This window comes from Ictalurus punctatus, chromosome 8 (assembly GCF_001660625.3).
Source record: "Ictalurus punctatus breed USDA103 chromosome 8, Coco_2.0, whole genome shotgun sequence".
NCBI lineage: Eukaryota > Metazoa > Chordata > Actinopteri > Siluriformes > Ictaluridae > Ictalurus > Ictalurus punctatus.
This window is the reverse complement of record NC_030423.2, coordinates 14,191,485-14,211,968: the sequence shown is the minus strand read 5'-3', so window position 1 is coordinate 14,211,968 and position 20,484 is coordinate 14,191,485. Positions and strand designations below refer to the sequence as shown.

Sequence of the window (20,484 nt, the reverse complement as noted above, 5' to 3'; positions counted from 1 at the left end):
TTCTCATGCTCCTCTCTTAACAGTGACCTTTCAGTAAGTGTGTCTGGCAGGTTCTCGCTAGCCCACTACACTCCTCTAGCTCAAAACAGCCGGTCGTTGTCTGGCTCTGACACTAAAAGCCTGCTAAAATGCTTCATTCAGAGCCATAGAAAGACTGCCAGCTGAGAGGGAGCTACCGTGCACACATGTTTTCCTCCCTAATTCCATTAGACATACCATCCCTTGGGCTAGTGCGGGACACTAAATTCCAGAATGATGGCGATAAAAGATATAAAACTAGTTCAAAATGCCATGAATTTTCCTTACTTTTAAGGTTTGGTGTCTGCATCCTGTTAACCTACTTTAATTACCCTTTGTTCACTTGTAAGCAACTTTTGGACCCACCATTTTTCCATTACAGAGTGTTTGTTATGAACAATGCTTTCCATGGAAGTCTGATAATACCGAGTACTTCTGCTCAGTCCATTTGCATTTTGGAATAAGGCTGATCATTTTTATATAACCGTTTCAGTACAATGGGAAGCAATTACAAGCACTGAAATTAGTAAGTAGTCATCTAAGGCATAACTCTGGTTAAAAATGGTCATTTTATTGTGAAATATGTAAATATTGTTCTTTGGTTCCACACGATATTTCCACAGTACAGTGCACACTATCTATTCCTATTTGATTTGGCAGATGTCTTCACCAGAAAGACTTTGTTCATCCACACATTAAACAGCTCTACCAAGATTAACAGACAAAATGCTCACCACAATAATGTCACTGAGCTGTAGGATTGCTTTTCCCAGCCTCTTGGAAATATCAGAATTTCTCACTCTGTGCAAACTAACCTTGATTTTTTTAATGACATGACAGCCTACAAATATTTTAATAAGGAAAAAAAATTACTTATATGTTAAGTCCTGCTGTCTGTAAGGTCTTGGCTGAGGAGTCTGCTGAGTGGGTACACAGAAATGACACTTTTGCCAAACACATTTGTACATATGTATTCTAAATAGACTGAGAGTGTTTTGCATAGGAACAGCTTCTGCACCATAAAGAAAAGTAAACCTGACCTGCACTGCCTGTGCCCGAATAGCAATTTTTGTTTCAATTAACCATGCAAACATGCTACATGTATATAAAAATGTAAAAAATGAAACAAACAAACCGAAAGTAGAAAACAAATAAAACAGTTAGCATTTCTCAAAATCAGCTCTAGAGCACTAAATCAGACTTACATTGAGATACAAGTCAATTTAACAAATATTTAACTAATTATCATCAACACGGTCTTTGGCATTCAAACACAACAATGACAATTTTAATCCATCCATTTTCCCTGGTTTGCTGAAGTTGGTTTTCCTGTAAATTAGTTAATTACCTCTTCACTGCTTACAGAAAGATTACTCATTGTGCATGGCTTCCAAGAGCAGTGGAGGTTCAGATTAACTTCAGTTTTTCACAAAACCGCTGAGTTTTCTAAACTTTGGTCATTGTTCTGCTGGACCGACTGTTCAAAATCTTCTGGAAAAGTTCATCTGAAATACAACAACATGGGCAGTCATTTACAAATCACCTTTACTTTCACTATTAGAAATTAAATCTATAAAATTTATTTCATTTAATTTCCTAATAATATGTTAAGAGTTTTTAAAAAATTTACCCTTATTTAGAACTCGTGTGCCTGCCTATGTGAGAAAAAAATCAAATCAGTTAAAGTTTGCTAATAGAAAAAATATTTTAAATACTTTGAACATTAATAAAACATTACTTTCCTAAACATTTAGTGAGAGATATCTCACCCTCACTGCAGAGGTATGCTTTGCTGAAGAGCCCTCTGCCTGGTCACTCACAACTTTAGGAGCTAAAAAAAATCCCATAAATTGTAACAAATGGTTGAACAGTGCATGAGCTTTAAATAAGCTTGTAATTTAGAAGAGCAGGATCTTACGCAGTGGTTTTATGATTGAGTTTATGGCATGTACGACTCCATTAGTAGCCATCATGTCAGCGTCAACAACCTGCACCCTGTTGACGTACATAGTGGAGTTTCTCTATAAAGAATAAAAAAAAACATTGCTTAGAAAACTCCTTGACCTACAATGATGCTTGAAAGTTTGTGAACCCTTTCGAAATTTATATATATCTGCATAAATATGATCTAAAACATAATCAGATTTTCACACAAGTCCTAAAAGTAGACAAAGAGAACCAAATTAAACAAAATGAGACAAAATATTATACTTGGCCATTTATTTATTGAAGAAAACAATCGAATATTACATATTTGTGAGTGTGAAAAGTATGTGAATCTCTAGGATTAGCAGTTAATTTGAAGGTGAAATTAGAGTCAGGTGTTTTCAATCAATAGGATGTTTTATTTAAAAAAAACAGGGATCTATCAAAGTCTGATCTTCACAACACATGCTTGTGGAAGCGTATCATGGCATGAACAAAGTAGGGCGAGCAACAAAGATCACTCCAAGAACGAGATGTGTAATAGTCTGTGAGGTCACAAAGGAACCCAGGGTAACATCTAAGCAACTAAAGGCCTCTCTCACATTGTTAATGTTCATGAGTCCACCATCAGGAGAACACTGAACAACAATGGTGTGCATGGCAGGGCTGCAAAGAGAAAGCCACTGCTCTCCAAAAGAAACATTGCTGCAGTTTGCTAAAGATCATGGGGGACAAGCCAGAAGGCTATTGGAAAAAATGTTTTGTGGATGGATGAGACCAAAATAGAATTTTTCGTTTTAAATGAAAATCGTCATGTTTAGAGAAAAGAAAACACTGGATTCCAGCATAATAACCTTATACCATCTGTGAAATATGGTGGTGGTTTGGGCCTGTTTTGCTGCGTCTGGGCCAGGCCAGCTTGTCATCATTGATGGAACAATGATTCTGAATTATACCAGCGAATTCTACAGGAAAATGTTGGGAGATCTGTCTGTGAACTGAATCTTAAGAGAAAGTGGGACATGCAGCAAGACAACGACTCTAAGCACATAAGTCGTTCTACCAAAGACTGGTTAAAGAAGAATAAAGTTGTTAATGTTTTGGAATGGCCAAGTCAAAGTCCTGACCTTAATCAAATAGAAATGTAGTGGAAGGACCTGAAGCAAGCAGTTCTTATGAGGAAACCCACCAACATCCCAGAGTTGAAACTGCTCTGTACTGAGGAATGGGTTAAAACTCCTCCAAGCCGATGTGCAGGACTGATGAACAGTTACCAGAAATCTTTAATTGCAGTTATTGTTGCACAAGGGGGTCACACCAGATACTGAAAGCAAAGTTTCACATACTTTTACACTCACAGAGATTGGATCTTGGATAATTTTTGTCAATAAATAAAGGTTCTCTTTATCTACTTTTAGGACTTGTATGAAAATCTGATGATGTTTTAAGTCATATTTATGCAGAAATGTAGAAAATTCTAAAGCGTCACAAACTTTCAAGCACCACTGTATGTAATGAGATGTCCATCACCAAAACAAGCATTTACACATTTACTCCAAGTTACATATAAGCTTGCAAAAATTTATTTCCAAGTGCCTTACAGTGCCTAACAGTTTCACACAGAGTTGTTGTGTTCTCACCAAGCCTAGCTCAAGCTTCTCTCCTGACATAGGCTTCATTCTGGTATGAGAGGTCACTCCACCACTAACAAGAAACTCATCACCTATGTGGTACTTCAGAAGGTTGGCAAGCTCTCTGGAATCTCCTACACAGACCATTACACAGCTATGAGTAATCTGAGAAAGAATACGCATGTGGAAGAACTTTCAAGGAGATGAATTGCACTGATCATGTGTTTTAAATGCAAAAGCCAGCAGCAGAAAAGGAAGCACAGTACTTGTAATTTTATTGAGGTCAGCTGTGGGCATGGCACGGAAAGCATCGCTGGTGGGGGCAAAGATGGTGTAGGTCCCTTTCTTGTTCAGCAGCTCAGTCATGCCTGCCCTCTGTATGTTGCCAACCAAGGTGCTGTGAGGTAGTAAATTGGATAATAAACATGAAGAATCCAATCTCCACCAAGTTTAAGTAAAATATCAAGTAAAATATTCCAATATGTGCTGGAAATTACAGCTGATCATTATGAAACAAAGGCTCTATCTGGCATTTTGTTAGAAAATGAGATAACCTCATAAATGACATCACTGAGGGATCCTTTATACTCCTGTTGAATTATTAATATTGTTTTATTTCAGAAATTTTGTTTTAGTGTAAAATAATAATATTAAAAAAAACCCCGAAAAATTCTACATCATATGGCCAAAGTTTTGTGGACACCTGACTATCACACCCATATGTGTTCTTTCCCCAAACTGTTGCCACAAAGTTGGAAACATGCAATTGTATAGGATGTCTTTGTTTGCTGTAACATTAAAATTTCCCTTCAAGGGACTTAGCCCAAACATGGCAAAGCCCTTGTTCACACAGCAAAGGCCCATGAATTCATGGTTTGCCAAGGTTGGAGTGGAAGAACTTGAGTGTCCTGCACAGAGCCCTGACCCCAACTCCACTGTACACTTTTGGGAACACCTTTGGGGGTCTAAATTTACACTTACTTTAATTCATTGAGCAGACGCTTTTATTTAAAGCGACTTACAAATGAGGAAAATACAAGCAAACCAGATTAAATCAGGAATGGGATGTTCAGAAATGGGATGTTCAAAAAGCACATATGATGGTCAGGTGTCCACAACAATTTGGCAATGAATGTATCTTCAAATTCACAGATAAACCTGATTTTATAAGGTTCTCTCTATGTGCTAGCCAATCATCATCCAGGACAAATGCACCATAGACTGCACTGATGAACAACATCCACATTCTATAGGGTGTTCCAAAGTCTCCATACATAAGGGAAATTAACACTTTTTAGCAAAATGTATTAAAAAATGTTTCATGCTTAGTTTATATTCTTTTTCTTTTCAGATAGCCTTTAAGAATGCCTTTGACAGAAGAAGAACATATTGAAATCATTCTCATGGTTGGTTCAGGAAGCAGTCACAAGGTTGCAATGGACTTTAACAGGAAACATGGCAAGCACATCACACACGACACTGCTGCCAAATTAAAAAAGACTGGAGTGTTGCAGACCAACCAAGAAGTGGGTGAGAAGATAGTCCGTCCAGAGACTTTTGGACACCCTGCAGTTACACTCAGACAGGAAAGAACAGTCTTGAAGCCACCATATGGCAGGTTGGAGGAGTAAGTAACTTTTTTAGCTGTAGATGGTTTACAGATGCTATGTGGGAGTTAAAGTGTGGGCTGAAGGTCACTTTGTAAGAAGTGTTTGTTTGGCTGCAGAAACATCTACTTCAATTGTATTCGAATACTACTTCAATTGTATTCGAATACTTCAATTGTATTCGAATATTGTTACAATAAAATTTCAAATTGTTTACGAACAACTTCAAGTTTTAGACATTATGATCATTAGTATTTTCAATATAACTTTATATTATAAAATTTATTAAATTATTACAATAGTTGTTTAATGACATTAAGAGATTAATATAGGAACAGCCATATTCTATCTGGTTTCAGCTAAATAGAAATTTTAGGCTTTCTAATTGTCTAAGTATTTCAATAATGTAAATTTGAAGAAACCTTAAAGTGCAAAACTTGTTCATCTGTAAATGTAGATTTTAAAAGGTTTTTCTAGATGGAATGCCAAAATTTTAATATGAAATTTGGATAGAGTCTTTATAATACTAAGGTTAGAAAGTGCTGAGTGGACTGACACTGACATCTTTGGATGTACTGTATGTGGGAGGGGAAGCAGCTGTATATACTCTTTCAATCCTAGCACTCTGGTAAAACCATTACATCCCTTTCCAGGGGATTTTTCCTGCTTGGGAATTTATGGAGGTTTTAAGCTTCAAAAAGGACTGTTGAAAACACAAACTAGCCCCACATATCCAGGCAGCACCTGTGAGATAATGGGCTTTGTGTCTGTCATTATGATTCTGGCATAATTCAGGTTTTTGCTGTGATTAGCTGCTCACCTGAAACGATTGTCTGCCTTTAGAACATCCATAACAGTGCCCATGGGAGGAGCCAGAATCTTATCCACGATGAACATAGCGCCGTGGCGGCCATATTTATCATGAGCAGCAATACAGGCGTTCTCGATGCAGAGGTTCTGAAAAGGACAGAGCAGCAGTAAGTTCACAGTGGTTTGCTGTACCCATGAGGGATGCAGATTTTGTGTTTCTTGGATGACTGACAGTGTGCAAGTCAGCTGTGGAAAACATTAGGGTGATCCAGAGGAGAGGTTTCCGGTGATCTGCAAACTCCATTACGCAGAAGAAATGTGTGACTTTAAAAGCTTAAGATACACCATCAGTACCAAGAACATGAGTGGAAATTAAAGACTTGAAACCAATGTGATAATTATAGTGTAGTCTGGAGTTTCATCTTATCCTCAGACTTTCCTCAGAGGAAATACTGTAGCCCAGTTATAATCATAATAAATGATCAAATAATTAAATGATCTACAAAAAGCCACAGAGACAAAACCATGTCTTATAAATTCCATATTATGTAATGCTTATGTAATGTGTCATAGTGAAAGAGGCATGACTGACTTCGAATGTGTGTGGGAAAGAAAACAACAAATGTAATTTCCCAACCCTATTCTAAGAGTTCATGAAATGGGTAAAAAAAAAAAAAAAAATTTAAATCAAATTTTAACACAAATCACAATAATTTGCATGATCATGTCTCTGTCTTGTTGGAACTGCACTATGAAATTAACTTACATTTCTATATACAAACACTCTAAGTTTAGTTCCTTCAATGGTTTCCAGCTCCTGTCCATGGTACAGACTCTTGGAGGAGAGTTTCCCCTTTAGAACATGGTTCCTCATCAGTTTTCTCACTTCAGGTGTCATAGTAAAGCTACCTGTTTACAAGTATAATAAATGGGAGTTTAGTTTAAATGTGAATTTAGGTTAGTGAAAACATTTATCAATGTAGTTAATAAAGGAAATGATTGTAACTCAACCTTTGAAAGCATCATTTTGAGGTGCTATCAATGTAACTGCTTCTGAGCCCGAAAGCTGAGGATTTAGACCAGCATCTGTGAAAAACTTAGTGGCCGTGGAAACTTGTGGAACACTTTCAGCAAGTTCTTTCAACGTCTTAACTATAATTAAGAGGGGGGAAAGTTTCTGTTAATATAACATAAGACTCAGAAGATGAGAAGGAATATGAGTGCTTGTGATGGTACCTGAGTCAGGGATGAGAAGCTCGTTAATGTAATGGACAACTCCATTGGTTCCCAGCTTGTCTGCGTTTGTGACAATGGCTTTGCCATTGAGGGTCATTGCGTCTCCTTCACAGCCCACCTCCAGCACTGTGCCCTGAAGCGTCTCCAATGGAGTCCCTGCCACAACGGACTCAGCGCAGTGCATGTTCTTCAGGATGTGGTAATTCAGCAAATCTGAGAAATAAACAAAATGGATACAACACTAAATATAATTTCAATTCTTTTAGGCTTAAATGCGAACAGATAATTGATTTCAGTAATAAAGTTGTATTGTCATATGGTCTGCTTATGCCCTTCTACTACGGTTCTGTCCTGGAGATTCCCAGCATAGTCTGAAGTTTTTCCTGTTCTGAGTGTTTTATTCCTCTTATACCACAGCAATTTGCCAACAATTATTCTTTTTTTTATTAGTTAAATAATGACAAATCATGCTTTTATAGTTCCATTTAATGTAGTGGAACACCAACAAGTAATTTAAGTCATTATCACACAAGTCACTAAAACTTATGTTATAGCAACTATAAGCAGTTGGTCCCTCACCAGCCTCTCTTTTTTTCTACCTCTTGAAGTTAATAAGACAAAAAAGCAGCTTGTCATGATACTGAGAAAGCTGAAAGTGCAAAATCCTATGCCCTGAAGACTCCCCCATGGTGGAAAACCTACTGACTGATGGTCTATGATGTCTTTGTATTGTCGCGACGGACCAACAGCCGGCGCATGAGAAGAAAGTCGCTCCTTCCCCAACTGCCGCACCGGCACGAAGCGGATAGCCTCGTGTCGAACACACCAGCAGCCGGAAGGACCGTCACGGCGTTGCGGGGCTGCTGACGCTACGCCGGCCGGTGATTGGGGAGTCAGGCGGGAAAAATCCACCACTCAGGCGACAGAGGAGGAGGATAAAAGGGCACGCTTCCGGCCATACAGGAGGAGAAAGACCGACGGTGATGAGACAGAATCTGTGCGTGCTCTCCAGCGGCCTACAGACGCGCAACGCAGAGCACCCCGGTAATATTGATCCACGCCGACCACTAACCTCTCTCCCTCTCTCTCTCGTCTCTCTCTCCCTCCGAAGGTGGGAGTGCGGACGAGGCCACCGGGCGGTGAAAACACACACACCGGTAGATGACGGCATGGGAGGACACGCCCTCAAGAAGGTCACGCGACAGCCACACCCCCACGGACCCCCCCCCGCACTCACACACACACTGAGTTAAAATAAAACACCCTTAACCCCTGCATTCCGTCTCTTGTGGGTCTGTGCTCTGCCCTTCCCCTGAGCTAACTCCCTACACTGGTGGAGGATGCAGGCATAGGAGCCCAGACTTGCCTGCAAACAAAAAACAAAAACAAAAAAAACAAAACAAAACAAAACAAAAAAAACCAAACAAACAAAAAAAAGGGACCCTGAGAGAGAGAGGGGAAAAAAAAAAAAAAAAAAAGAGAGGAGACAACCATGGATCCCACACTGAAGCACCTACTGGAGGCCAGCCTCCAGCAGCAAGCAGTGACCCAGCAGCTCGCCGAGAGCCTTCAGGTCGCCACCCAGGCGCCGATTGGCCTGAGGACGGAGACCCCCGCAGCCACCATGCCCCTCCCCAACCCGGGCCGCGAGATCCGCCACCTGCTCCCCCCCCGGCCCCGACGAAGATTTTAAGGCGTACTTTGAGATCTTCGAGGGTATTGCCCGCCGGGAAGGGTGGGATCACGATGACTGGCCTCGTGCCCTCGGCCCCCTGCTCACGGGAGAGGCGCGGACGGCCTACTACGCCCTCGAGCCAGAAGAGGCTGCCGATTACACCACCATGAAGGAGGGGGTCCTGGCATAGTGTGGGCGAACCCCCTACCAGGCGGTGACAGACTTCCATCGCTGGACGTATCGGCCGGGGGCCCGACCACGCGGCCAGCTGAACACTCTCCTCCGGATCACCAAGAGATGGCTCCGGCCGGATCAGCATACCGCCGCGGAGGTGACAGAAAAAGTGGTGGTCGACCGCTTCCTGAGGGCGTTACCCCGGGCAGAGCGCCAGGCAGTGGGGGCACAAGCCCCGACCACGCTCCAGGAGCTCCTGACAGCCCTCGAACGAGCCATGGCCACCCTGGAGCTCGGCCAAGGTGAGCAGCCGCCCCTCGACCAGCCCTGCGGTGCCCCTGGCCCCCGGCCCAACCGCCAGTCTCGTCCCTGCGCCTGGAGGGCTCGCCAAAGATCGCCCGTTCCTGGAACCCCGCCGGACGAGCCCATGCCTACGGAGACCGGAGAGGATCAGGGCCCGGCAGGCCTTCCTGGCCCAGGACCGCAGAGAGACCTCCACAGAAGGTAAGACCCCCCAACCCACTAACCCTCTGTGGTCTGTCTTTTCCCAGGTGAACCGGGAGGGGAAGTTCGGACGGGAGCAGAAGGAGGACGACCGTCTAAAGCACTGCTGGGCCCAGGTGCGGCTGATAGAGGGGGTCGACCAGAGCCCCGACCTGAGACTCCCCGCTTCGTACTTCCTCGTCCGGAATGGGCTCCTCTACCAACGGGCCTGCCGCCGCGGGGAGCAGGTGGACCTACTGGTGGTGCCCAAACCCAGGACACCCACTGTCATGCACCTGGCTCATACACATCCACTTGGCGGCCACCTGGGGCCACGAAACACCCTGGAGAAGCTGAGAGATCGTTTTGAGAGGCGACAGAGGAGGAGGATAAAAGGGCACGCTTCCGGCCATACAGGAGGAGAAAGACCGACGGTGATGAGACAGAATCTGTGCGTGCTCTCCAGCGGCCTACAGACGCGCAACGCGGAGCACCCCGGTAATATTGATCCACGCCGACCACAAACCTCTCTCCCTCTCTCTCTCTCTCTTGTCTCTCTCTCCCTCCGAAGGTGGGCCACCGGGCGGTGAAAACACACACACCGGTAGATGACGGCACGGAAGGACACGCCCTCAAGAAGGTCACGCGACAGCCACACCCCCACGGACCCCCCCCCCCCCCCCCCGCACTCACACACACACTGAGTTAAAATAAAACACCCTTAACCCCTGCATTCCGTCTCTTGTGGGTCTGTGCTCTGCCCTTCCCCTGAGCTAACTCCCTACAGTATGCTGTAGTATTACAATTTCCCTTCACTGGAAATTGGGCTCAAACCTGTTCCAGCATGATAATGCCCCTGTGCACAAAGTGAGGTCCATGAAGACACGGTGTGCCAAGGATAGAATGGAAGAATTTGAGTGGCCTGCACAAAGCCCTGACCTCAACCCCACTGAAAACATTTGAGATGATTTGGAATGCTGACTGCACCCCAGGCCTTCTAACCAGACATCAGTGTCTGACCTCATTAATGTTCTTGTGGCTAAATAAACACAAATCCCCACAGTCACACTCCAAAATGTAGTGGGAAGTTCTCCCAGAAGAGTGGAGGTTATTATAACAGAAAGGGTGGGGGGTGGGGTGGGGGGCTGGGATATTGACCAAACACATATGGGTGTGCTTGTTAGGTGTCTACATACTTTTGGCCATTGTGTGTATATTAGACTTACATTATGTGGAAAATCCACATAATTTTAACAATTTCTCTCTTGTTGGTCTTAGCATAGTGCATAGTTTTGTAATAGATTAAATTTTTTTAAAGAGATTCAAAAAAGTTTTTTTGAGTATGTCCTTCAACATTTCCTCTGTAAAATGTATTAATATACTACAAACAAATAATACATATTGTGTATTATAAAACATCTTCAGTTATTATACAATGATATCTTACACAAGACATTTTATATACATCCAATATTCATTAACATGTTTAAAATGATTTATGTATAGAAACATATCTACCTCTGAGAGCTACTGGATCGCTCAAGATTCTGTTCAGCATTTCTTCAGGAATCTTCTCAAATGCTTCATTGGTTGGAGCAAATAGTGTATAGGAACCCTGACTCTCCAACAGTGAGGTAAGACCAGCATCATCGACAGCTTTCTAAAATAAAAGATGATAAGTGAATTCTGTGCATAATATAATGATAAGTCCAAAATAAAAACCTCAAAATATCTGACATCTATATAATAAATAATGCAAAGTTGTTGACTATAACAAAATATCTTATAAAAACATTCTGAGACATTTCTAGCTAGGAAATAAAGTGAAAGGAAATAACATCATACTTGCAGTGTTGTCAGATCATCATCTGTGTCGAGAAAAGACTGGACATTGTTGGTGACGGCTGTAATAACTCTGTCAACAACGTGCACTATTCCATTAGTGGCATGCTGGTCTGTCTTCACCAGCCTTGCACAGTTTACAGTCACAATCTAGAGAAAGCATTTTTCATAGTAATATCAGTCATTTTAACACGTATGATATTCGCTCATCTCCTCTAAAGTTAGTACTGATGCTATTAATTTAAAACCCGAGATTTTAAGGAAATTGCACTGTATACTCAAATGTGTATGGTATACTCAAAATGTTCATGCTCAAGCACCAGTGGAAAATAGTTTAATGCTAAGTAACTTGGCACAGACCAACTCCAAAGTGCAATGTTAAGTGGCTTGGGTAAAGACGAGATAAAGTAAACAGCATAGTGCTGGAGGCACTACTATAAACATGAATGCTGGTGTTTCTTGGATTTAGTCATAGCTGTCAAACCAGAAATCACTTACTCCATTGGAATAATGCTGGATATGAACATCAAAATCCTGGTACATTGAGGAGAAGGAGGACCCATGCTTGAGGTCATCTGAAGTCAAGCGTTTGTTAATCATATGGTAGTGCAATGCATTCAGGAGCTCAATGTTGACATTGCTCACCAAGGCATCCAGAATTTCCTAAAGTAATAGTGATATATCATTTTTGGTTCTTCCAAAAGGCATACCGAAACATATATGCATATACTGAAACATGTAATGTACAATATGTGGATTATGTGGAGTAAGCTTGAGTTGGGTTATACAGTCATTTAAAAATGTGTACTGTAATGCACTCACTATGGAAAGAGCAGCCCAGGCCTCGTTACTTGGGGCAAAGAAAGTGAAACTGCCAGGTCCCTCAATTTCCTCTTTCAGTTTAGCTCTATCAGAGTACATCTGAGTAGTAGTGGCTCCAACCACCCCCAGGGTGTTGTAGATATTCACCAAAGGAAGAGCTGGTGGAGACCAAGAACATTATTTTTTATCCCTATATGAATAATCTTAGGTAATAAAGTATTTGTTTTGGGGAAAACAACAACCTTTTAACAAAAAGCACTGGTTAAAATTATAAAAGTAAAATTCAAACCTGCAGGACAGCCCTTCTCTCCCAGCACCTTTTCATAACCAGGGCAGCATTCATAGGCAACCACACTGTAAGGCAAAGATTAAGAGAGTAATCCTGATTTTATGCTGCATCAATAATCATATATTGAATTCACTAGCAGTTTCACTTGCATGACCTGATGGATTGCATGAACAGGGAAAAAAAATAGTTACTGTTCAATGACCTTTCAAAATTGTTACAAATTTCTCTATTCTTCTCTTTAAAAATGATATATTTGTAATAGTTTTCAATACACAAACACACACACTCATACATACAGTATCTCACAAAAGTGAGTATACCCCTCTTGGCCACCGTGTTGCAGCTCAGTGTCAAGGTCTTGGCAGTCTCCTTATAGCCTAGGCCATCTTTATGTCGAGCAACAATTCTTTTTTTCAGATCCTCAGAAAGTTCTTTGCCATGAGGTGCCATGTTGAACTTCCAGTGACCAGTATGAGGGAGTGTGAGAGCGATGACACCAAGTTTAACACACCTGCTCCCCATTCACACCTGAGATCTTGTAACACTAACAAGTCACATGACACTGGGGAGGGAAAATGGCTAATTGGGCCCAATTCTCGCTTTTGTTGCCAGCGGTTTAGTCATTAATGGCTATGTGTTAAGTTAATTTGAGGGGAAAGCAAATTTACACTGTTATACGAGCTGTACACTCACTACTTTACATTGTAGCAAAGTGTAATTTCTTCAGTGTTGTCACATGAAAAGATATAATCAAATATTTACAAAAATGTGAGGGGTGTACTCACTTTTGTGAGATACTGTGTGTGTGTGTGTATATATATATATATATATATATATATATATATATATATATATATATATATATATATATATATACACACACATACATATATATATACATACAATAATAGTAACAATATATCATCATCATCATCATTTATTTATTTATTTCACACAGCATGCAATAAAAATCATGACTAGTTGTACAATATGCAATATTTGTACTTATATTACATACAGTATTTTTCTGCACAATCCTTTATACAGAACCCTATTGAATAAAGAAGTGAATTAAAACAAATCCAACCCCACAAACATTTCTGATAGGATATATTATCAGATAATATATTATTATATTATCTGAAAAGCTTGCCTATTTTTTTTCTTGTGTATTATTCCTATGAATACTAATGCCATACCAGCTTCAGCTGTTCACACTTCAGTGTTCACACAGGGAGACTGGACTATTCCACATCTGTTTCCATCTAGATGTGTTTCCAATAAATGTTGTCTGAGACTTCAGTTAAATAAAATTTAACTGAATAAAATTTGTTTAGGGAAAATCCAATGGCACATCACCAGCCAGAGGAACTTCCAGAGAAGGAGTGTAGAGACATACTGAAGTAACAACTCTTGCCAGTACAAACAACCCAGAACTGCTAAGCTAAGGTGCAAACACAAGGCTAAAGGATACTCAGGAACATTTTTGGGGATCAGAAATATATGAGTATCACACTGTAATATATTTCACCTGTGTTAAATCCAGCTTCTTAACAATTATAAATATGACCACAGTCAACCCTGAATAAAATACAAGTTCTTTCATGAAATAACATGCACATTTGATGCACCTACAGGACACATTTAATGTTGTTGGCCAAGTAGCAGTGTAATATCTAATATAAATTCTCTTCACAGAAATTATTTGTATAGATAACCAATACAGAAACTGTTATGTACTCCATCATATACAAACGGGTGTCAAATTAAAGGAAAAGCCAGTGACTCTGTTATGCTGTGGAGGAATTTTGTTGGTATGGTTTGGGTCTCCTTTGAGTGAAGAGTTTCAAAATTGCAAAATTTTACTAATTTATTCTGACTGACCACCTTTACCCTATGATGAGACATCTCTATCCTGAAGGAATGAATACACTCATCCACATCATCAAAACACCAACTGGCAGAATATCTCTTTTAAGAACGGTGTCCATTCCTGGTGTTCAGTTCCAGATACTTGTAGAACTAATGTCAAAGTGTTTCTACAATCTACTTTCTTAGCAATAACGTGACAGTGTCACTTACTTTGCATTGTTGTTTCAATCTCATAAATTCATACTAATTTCGTATAATACAAATACTTCATAAAGCAATACTTAGTAGAGAAGGTCCAAAGACTGTAGTCAGACAAAGAGGAAAATCCTGAGATTAAGGAATGGGGTATACTCATAAAAGTACAAAGCAGACTGAACTGATTATCATAACAGATGGTAACTCAACTCTTATTTGTTCTCCAACAGCATAAACAACGATGGTAGCCATGGACTTTAGACAAATAAACAGCAAGGCTGGATAATTCAAGCAGTGTATATTGAATTTCCAAACACCACAATAAGTTTTCCCACCAGAACGTTGCAAGTGACTAATGGATATAGGAAATCTTTACTATAATTAACATATGCCTCACCATCAGATATACTGCCAAGTCTAGCTGAGCCAGCATATTTTTCTTGTTCTTGCTCAAAATATCAGTTCCTATAATGGCATGGTTGTCAAAACAAACAGTACAATTCCCTTGGCAATATTCTGTAATTATTTACCACCCTTTTAAAATAAACTTGAATAATGGCAAGTTCTTTCAGATCGTTGACCAACATTAAGAACTGCTACAGCATAGAAAATATCCAGGGTGGACACTCAATATAACACTGAATAGCCTCTTTCACATATGTACTTATAAAGGGAAATTAACTGAGAGGGTTAAAATATAGGAATCTGGGCCTACAATGAGGTGACTGGTCACTATGGGACCCTCAAGAAGCACAGATTTGAAATGAATGATTAGGCCATTACACTGTCACACACAACATGATACACAGGCCATGAGCCAATGACTGTAAAGTCACTGACTCTAAAATAAATTCATAAATGTTATTGGTGTCTGTGTTTGAATTTGTAATCAATGAGTGGTCAGTTAGGGTGTAACAGTTTTTAACTGAAGCTAAAGAAGTGGATAAACATACATAACTATAAACGCACACAAAGTGTGTAAATGAAAAGAAAAGGAAAGAGAACCCAGAAAACAATAATTTTCCCTAATTGTGCAGTTTAAAAAACTAACACCAAACTAAAATGGGCCAATGATGTCTGGCCACTGAGTTGGAGCTTGTTACGGATCTATATCAGTAGCACTGAGCATGGGGCGGAAATATATCCTGGATCGGACGCCATTCCATCAAAGGAGGAACCATGCACACTCATACATTCATACATTCGTTCACACCTACGGGTATTTTAGCATACCCAATCTTTCTATTGGAGGTTGGATTAAACAGGAGAATCTAGAGGAAATCCATGAAAACATGAGAGGAACATGTATAGAAAATCAGCACAGACAGTAACCCAAGCTCAGGATCAGAGCTGGACCTGTGAGGCAGCAATGCTACACACTGCGCCACTATACCTCCCAGGACCCAATACAATATATGAAAGATTATTGGTAAGGCTATTTAGGTGGTTGATTTAAAACATTAGCACAGTGAACAACAGGCCAACAAGCAACAGGAGAAAGATCTGGAATTTGGAGTGATTTAGAAATTAAGTGGCTGTTAGTCATTTGTGCCAACATTTCAAACAAAGGTTTAAATGATGCTGAGAGAAGCACTTATGAGTAATTCTCCAGCAGACTCCAAGGAAGTGGCACAGACATGTATGATAAAGTTCATATGTTTGTAACATAAATTAAACAAAAGTCACTGGCTGTGGAATTTGCTGAACGTCACATAGAAAGCCAGAGCGAAAGTGGCATACTGAACGTATGTCCTGAATTTTATACACTCCAGGAATACTCTGATATGAAATAACTGTGATGGCTTTCTAATATCTCTTATAAACCTTCTAGTCTCTCCTCAACTGACCTGCAGACATCCAGACACACAGAGAAAGAGGTTTTTCCTCTGAAATGCAGACAATCACAGGTTTCTACACCCCCCAAGAGTTAAATCACATCCAAGCTGATAGCCTAAATTTTGTTTTTACAAGTCAGTTTGTGTCCTTTCACAGCCCGACTCGACAGGCTTAATGCACACACACAGGATGAGGGGTTACTTGTGAATGATTTGTGTGTGTTTGGGGTATATTAAAGCCCTTGACTGGACTCAGTGCAAGCAGTCATTTCCTTAAGGCACCCGAGCACCCACAGCAACTCTCACTTCCTCTCTGGCGTTCATGAGAATATGCTATGAAAGAGACACTGTTAAGAAAGGAAAAGATGAATAAAACAAGTCTTCTTCTGTCTCGCAGTCATTTTACTCTTAGTTGCAAATCTTTGGCCAGGCTTCAAGAATGATGCATTGCGGTGATAAAAGTCTTCGTATATATGTCTTAGAATGTAACACTCTGCACATGTGGTTTCTCTTTGACCCTCATATACATGTCTGTGGAATGTTCAGGCTAGTAACCAATAACAACCCCCCCCCCCCCCCCCCCCCCCCCCCCCCGCGCCTTTGTGGGAACATTAAACTGGACGTCAATCAAAGAGAGCTTCTGTGGAGTCTGGAGCTGCACTTTGAGTCTGATTCAATCCCCATGGCATAGTGGAGACCCACAGAATAGCAATCAACATTGTGAACAATTCAGCTTCACAAAGATTCAAAGCTGCATGGAATAGGATACACATGGAAGCCATTATTAGCATCAGTCGTTCAAGCTGAACTCACAATCAGCAATTCAGTAGATATTGAGTGAACAATTCAACAGAAATGGTCCAAAATTACTTGGAATAAGTCTGTCTGTCAAATCTTCTATCTCCAGGGATGCTAATCCAACATCAATATTCACATATCAATATGCTGACAATGTGATACAAGTACATTTATTTCACTTTGTTAATGAAGTCATATGCAAGGAAAAGAGGAAACATTACAAATGTAGGTATATTGTCAGATTTGACTTTTTTTTTATTAGACTTAAGAATTATGTCATCACTGTAGTTGTATTTTGTAGTTTCCAATGCTAATCAGGATCAATGAACACTATTTTTAACAGTACCACTGTTTTTTTAAATAGTGGCACTGTTACCGGAGGTAAAATAACCTCTACTTATATCATAGATCAGGGCTGTAGGTGACATCTCTGCAGTCCACAAGTGCCTTTGATCCAACAAAATTCTTGGCAGATTTGTACAGAATTTTTGCATAGTTACTTGTAACATCTTCCATAGAGCAATGTTGCTTTCTTTTGGGAAGGGTGATGGAGGTGTGAGTTCCCCAAAAGGCTTTTCCAAGATTTCCAAGATTATGGTTAAAGACTTAGAACCTAAGTGGCCATTGCTAAATATTTACTTTGGATTCTAATATGTACTTGTTTCTTCTCTTTATTGTGATGTTGGAGTTGGGGTTGAGTTAGTATATTAAAATTCTGCCAGCCTTCTAACCTTTACACCATAGGGATAGGGATAAATTCACATACTTAAAATCTGTATCCTGTGTTTATATGTTTCTGTAAAGCTGCTTTGAGACAATGTCCATTGTTAAAAGCGTTATACAAATAAAATTAAATTGAACTATGTATGAGTCAGCTTGCTTCCATATTACTTACTTGACTGATTAAAAATGTATTTTTTTTCTTCCAAATACCCAGAATTTAAACCCTGAAATGTTACAAACTTTTATAATAATACAATAAGGCATTGTCACAAGGTAGCGATGGCTCAGCAGTTAAGGCTCTGATCTACTGATCAGAAGGTTGGGGGTTCAAGCCATAGCACTGCCAGGTTGCCACGGTTGGACCCTTGAGACGTAGTGTATCATGGCTGACCCTGTGCTCTGACCCCAACTTCCTAACAAGCTGGGATATGTGGAAAAAAATTCACTGTAAGGAATATGTAACAGTTAAAGCTTTCTTCTTCTTGTTCTAAAATGCCATAGTGGATATCTGCTATGCACAGATGCAAATGCTTTTACGGACATTGACAATGATAAGGGTATACAGATAGTATGGAGGAAAGCATGCAGACTCTTTAAGAAGCAGTCATTAAAATATTCCACAAGAGCACAGTTTTATGATTCACTTGAAAACTAGTGGTCCTCTAGGAACACATAAGCCTCAGACTTAAACAGGGACAATAACCTTCTTCTCTTGAGGCTATGGCATCTGCTACTGTTTATCACTATTGTTCCTTGAAAAACCTGTTTCAAATTGCTGCGGAGAATTTCAAAATGTGCCACACTTTAATATAAAGAGATATTTAAAATGCACTGAGTGATAACAAGAAGCACGTAACTGCTTTTCAACTGCAAAAGCAGTGCATAAATCTGTAGCACTGCATCATAACATGTCACTTATTGACAGTTAAACAAAATATTAAGTTTATTTCTATTTATTACCACTTTGCATATAACGCAACAAAATCCTACATGCAATGGCATATTAATCCAGACCCTAAGGAAAATACCCAACCCATGTTGTGTTGTCCCTGAGTGATCCCATGGGATAATGAATGCTCATTTCATGACCTTTCATCTTTTGTAGCTGACTAAACTGTAGGGTATGTTGATACAACCATAATGAGTTTTCCTAACAGAAACCAGACCCAATATAAGGAAATTAATCAAAAGTCGAATACCACATGATTTCGCCAAATACTGGGAAAAAAAACCCATTAATGTCATTCCTGAACTTCCTGCCTCACTGTTAAGTTAAGTACTATTAAGTTTGTAATCAACAATGCATCTTCCAGTACTGTGATGTAAGTGGTAGATTTTTCACAGACAGACAGAAGAATTTTTTTTTTTTCTGTCTGCACACTAAAATTTACTGAGCTAGGAAATTCTCACCAGGATAAAGACCTCAACCCTGACCAGGATAAAGCACTTACTAAAGAAGACTGAATGAAAACATGATCTCTCCTTTATCAGGCACATGCCAACAGAATATTTTTAGACTTGTAAAGAAACGTTATCCTACAGTATTAGTATAGACTCCCTTTTGAATATGCATCCCTAAGTAAAGAATCTAATTACAGACAGAATCTGGGATTGTTTGACACTATATATATCTACTACATATTTATTATCTATTAACAACTGAATATGCTTTGCACAATGTAACATTTATGTAGACTCACGTTGGTTTGCCGCATATTTTGCGCCGATACCACTGCTTGCAGTTGGTGAAGTACTTCTTATCGGTTCCTTGGATCTTCTGCATAGCGCAAACGTTTGGGCTGCAATAAACAAACATCAGAAGATTCACTTGAATCAAGTCTTCCCTGAACCGATTCACGTACATTGCATCAATAAATAATACTATAACTTTTTTTCTTAAAAAAAAAAAAAAAAAAAAAAAAAAAACTTTTAGTGGAGTGCAAACATCTTATCCTGTCTCAGATAAATACGAACTTCTAAATCATCTTCTGAATAACAGAACACATATAACAATAAAACTTTTTTTTTGATTCAGTAGTAAGAATGAAACTGATAACTAGCAATGACAGACAGAAGTGCAACACTGTAATGTGTGTAACAAAGAGTATGCAGAAAGTCTGTTTTAAAACGTCCGTACCCATGCTGTCTTCCTCTTATCCGGCTGTGCTGAAGAACAGACTGATACGGTGATTTTGTGGCGAATACCGCAGCGATTAAAGCGACAGCGAGCGCACACAGAGTCAGTCCCTTCATGTTGCCGTGATGTCCGCCACACTGAGGCCGAGAGCACGCGCGCGCATAAATACCGAGAGAAGCGCCCGGATTGTGGGCGGGGCTTGACATGAGACGTTCAGGGGTTCGCAAACATTCTGCAGCGACGATCAAAACTCTCACAAAAAGGGTTACTAATCTGTACCATTCCTTCCTTGTTGCTGGAGTGGTATCGTCAATTACTACCTTAAATGAGTATCTTGCAGGGCCGTAACCACCACAGACACTGAGACATTGTGTGGTACACGCACCCCCCCCCCCCCCCCCCCCCCATATC

The 20,484-nt window shown here is 40.2% G+C and overlaps 1 protein-coding gene across 1 annotated transcript; it reads right to left on the bottom strand.

Annotated features, from left to right (window-relative positions):
- Positions 1-568: 568 nt before the first annotated feature.
- On the bottom strand, positions 569-20,231 carry tgfbi (transforming growth factor, beta-induced). The gene is made up of 17 exons (XM_017475092.2): positions 20,074-20,231; positions 19,637-19,735; positions 12,514-12,578; positions 12,225-12,382; positions 11,901-12,065; positions 11,406-11,552; positions 11,079-11,220; positions 7,229-7,441; positions 7,004-7,144; positions 6,759-6,901; positions 6,003-6,139; positions 3,842-3,972; positions 3,585-3,709; positions 1,937-2,039; positions 1,788-1,849; positions 1,649-1,673; positions 569-1,523 (listed from the first exon to the last, which is right to left on the bottom strand). The coding sequence occupies exons 1-17, from the start codon at positions 20,187-20,189 to the stop codon at positions 1,465-1,467; spliced, it is 2,031 nt and encodes a 676-aa protein (XP_017330581.1). The 5' UTR covers positions 20,190-20,231; the 3' UTR covers positions 569-1,464.
- Positions 20,232-20,484: the final 253 nt, after the last annotated feature.

Coding starts and splice junctions, on each gene's coding strand:
- tgfbi (XM_017475092.2), bottom strand. CDS start 20,189: ATGAAGGGACTGACTCTGTGTGCGCTCGCTGTCGCTTTAATCGCTGCG. Junction 12,579..19,636: donor AAAATATGCGGCAAACCAAC/GTGAGTCTACAT, acceptor TTTGCCTTACAG/TGTGGTTGCCTATGAATGCT. Junction 1,524..1,648: donor CACACGAGTTCTAAATAAGG/GTAAATTTTTTA, acceptor GTTGTATTTCAG/ATGAACTTTTCCAGAAGATT.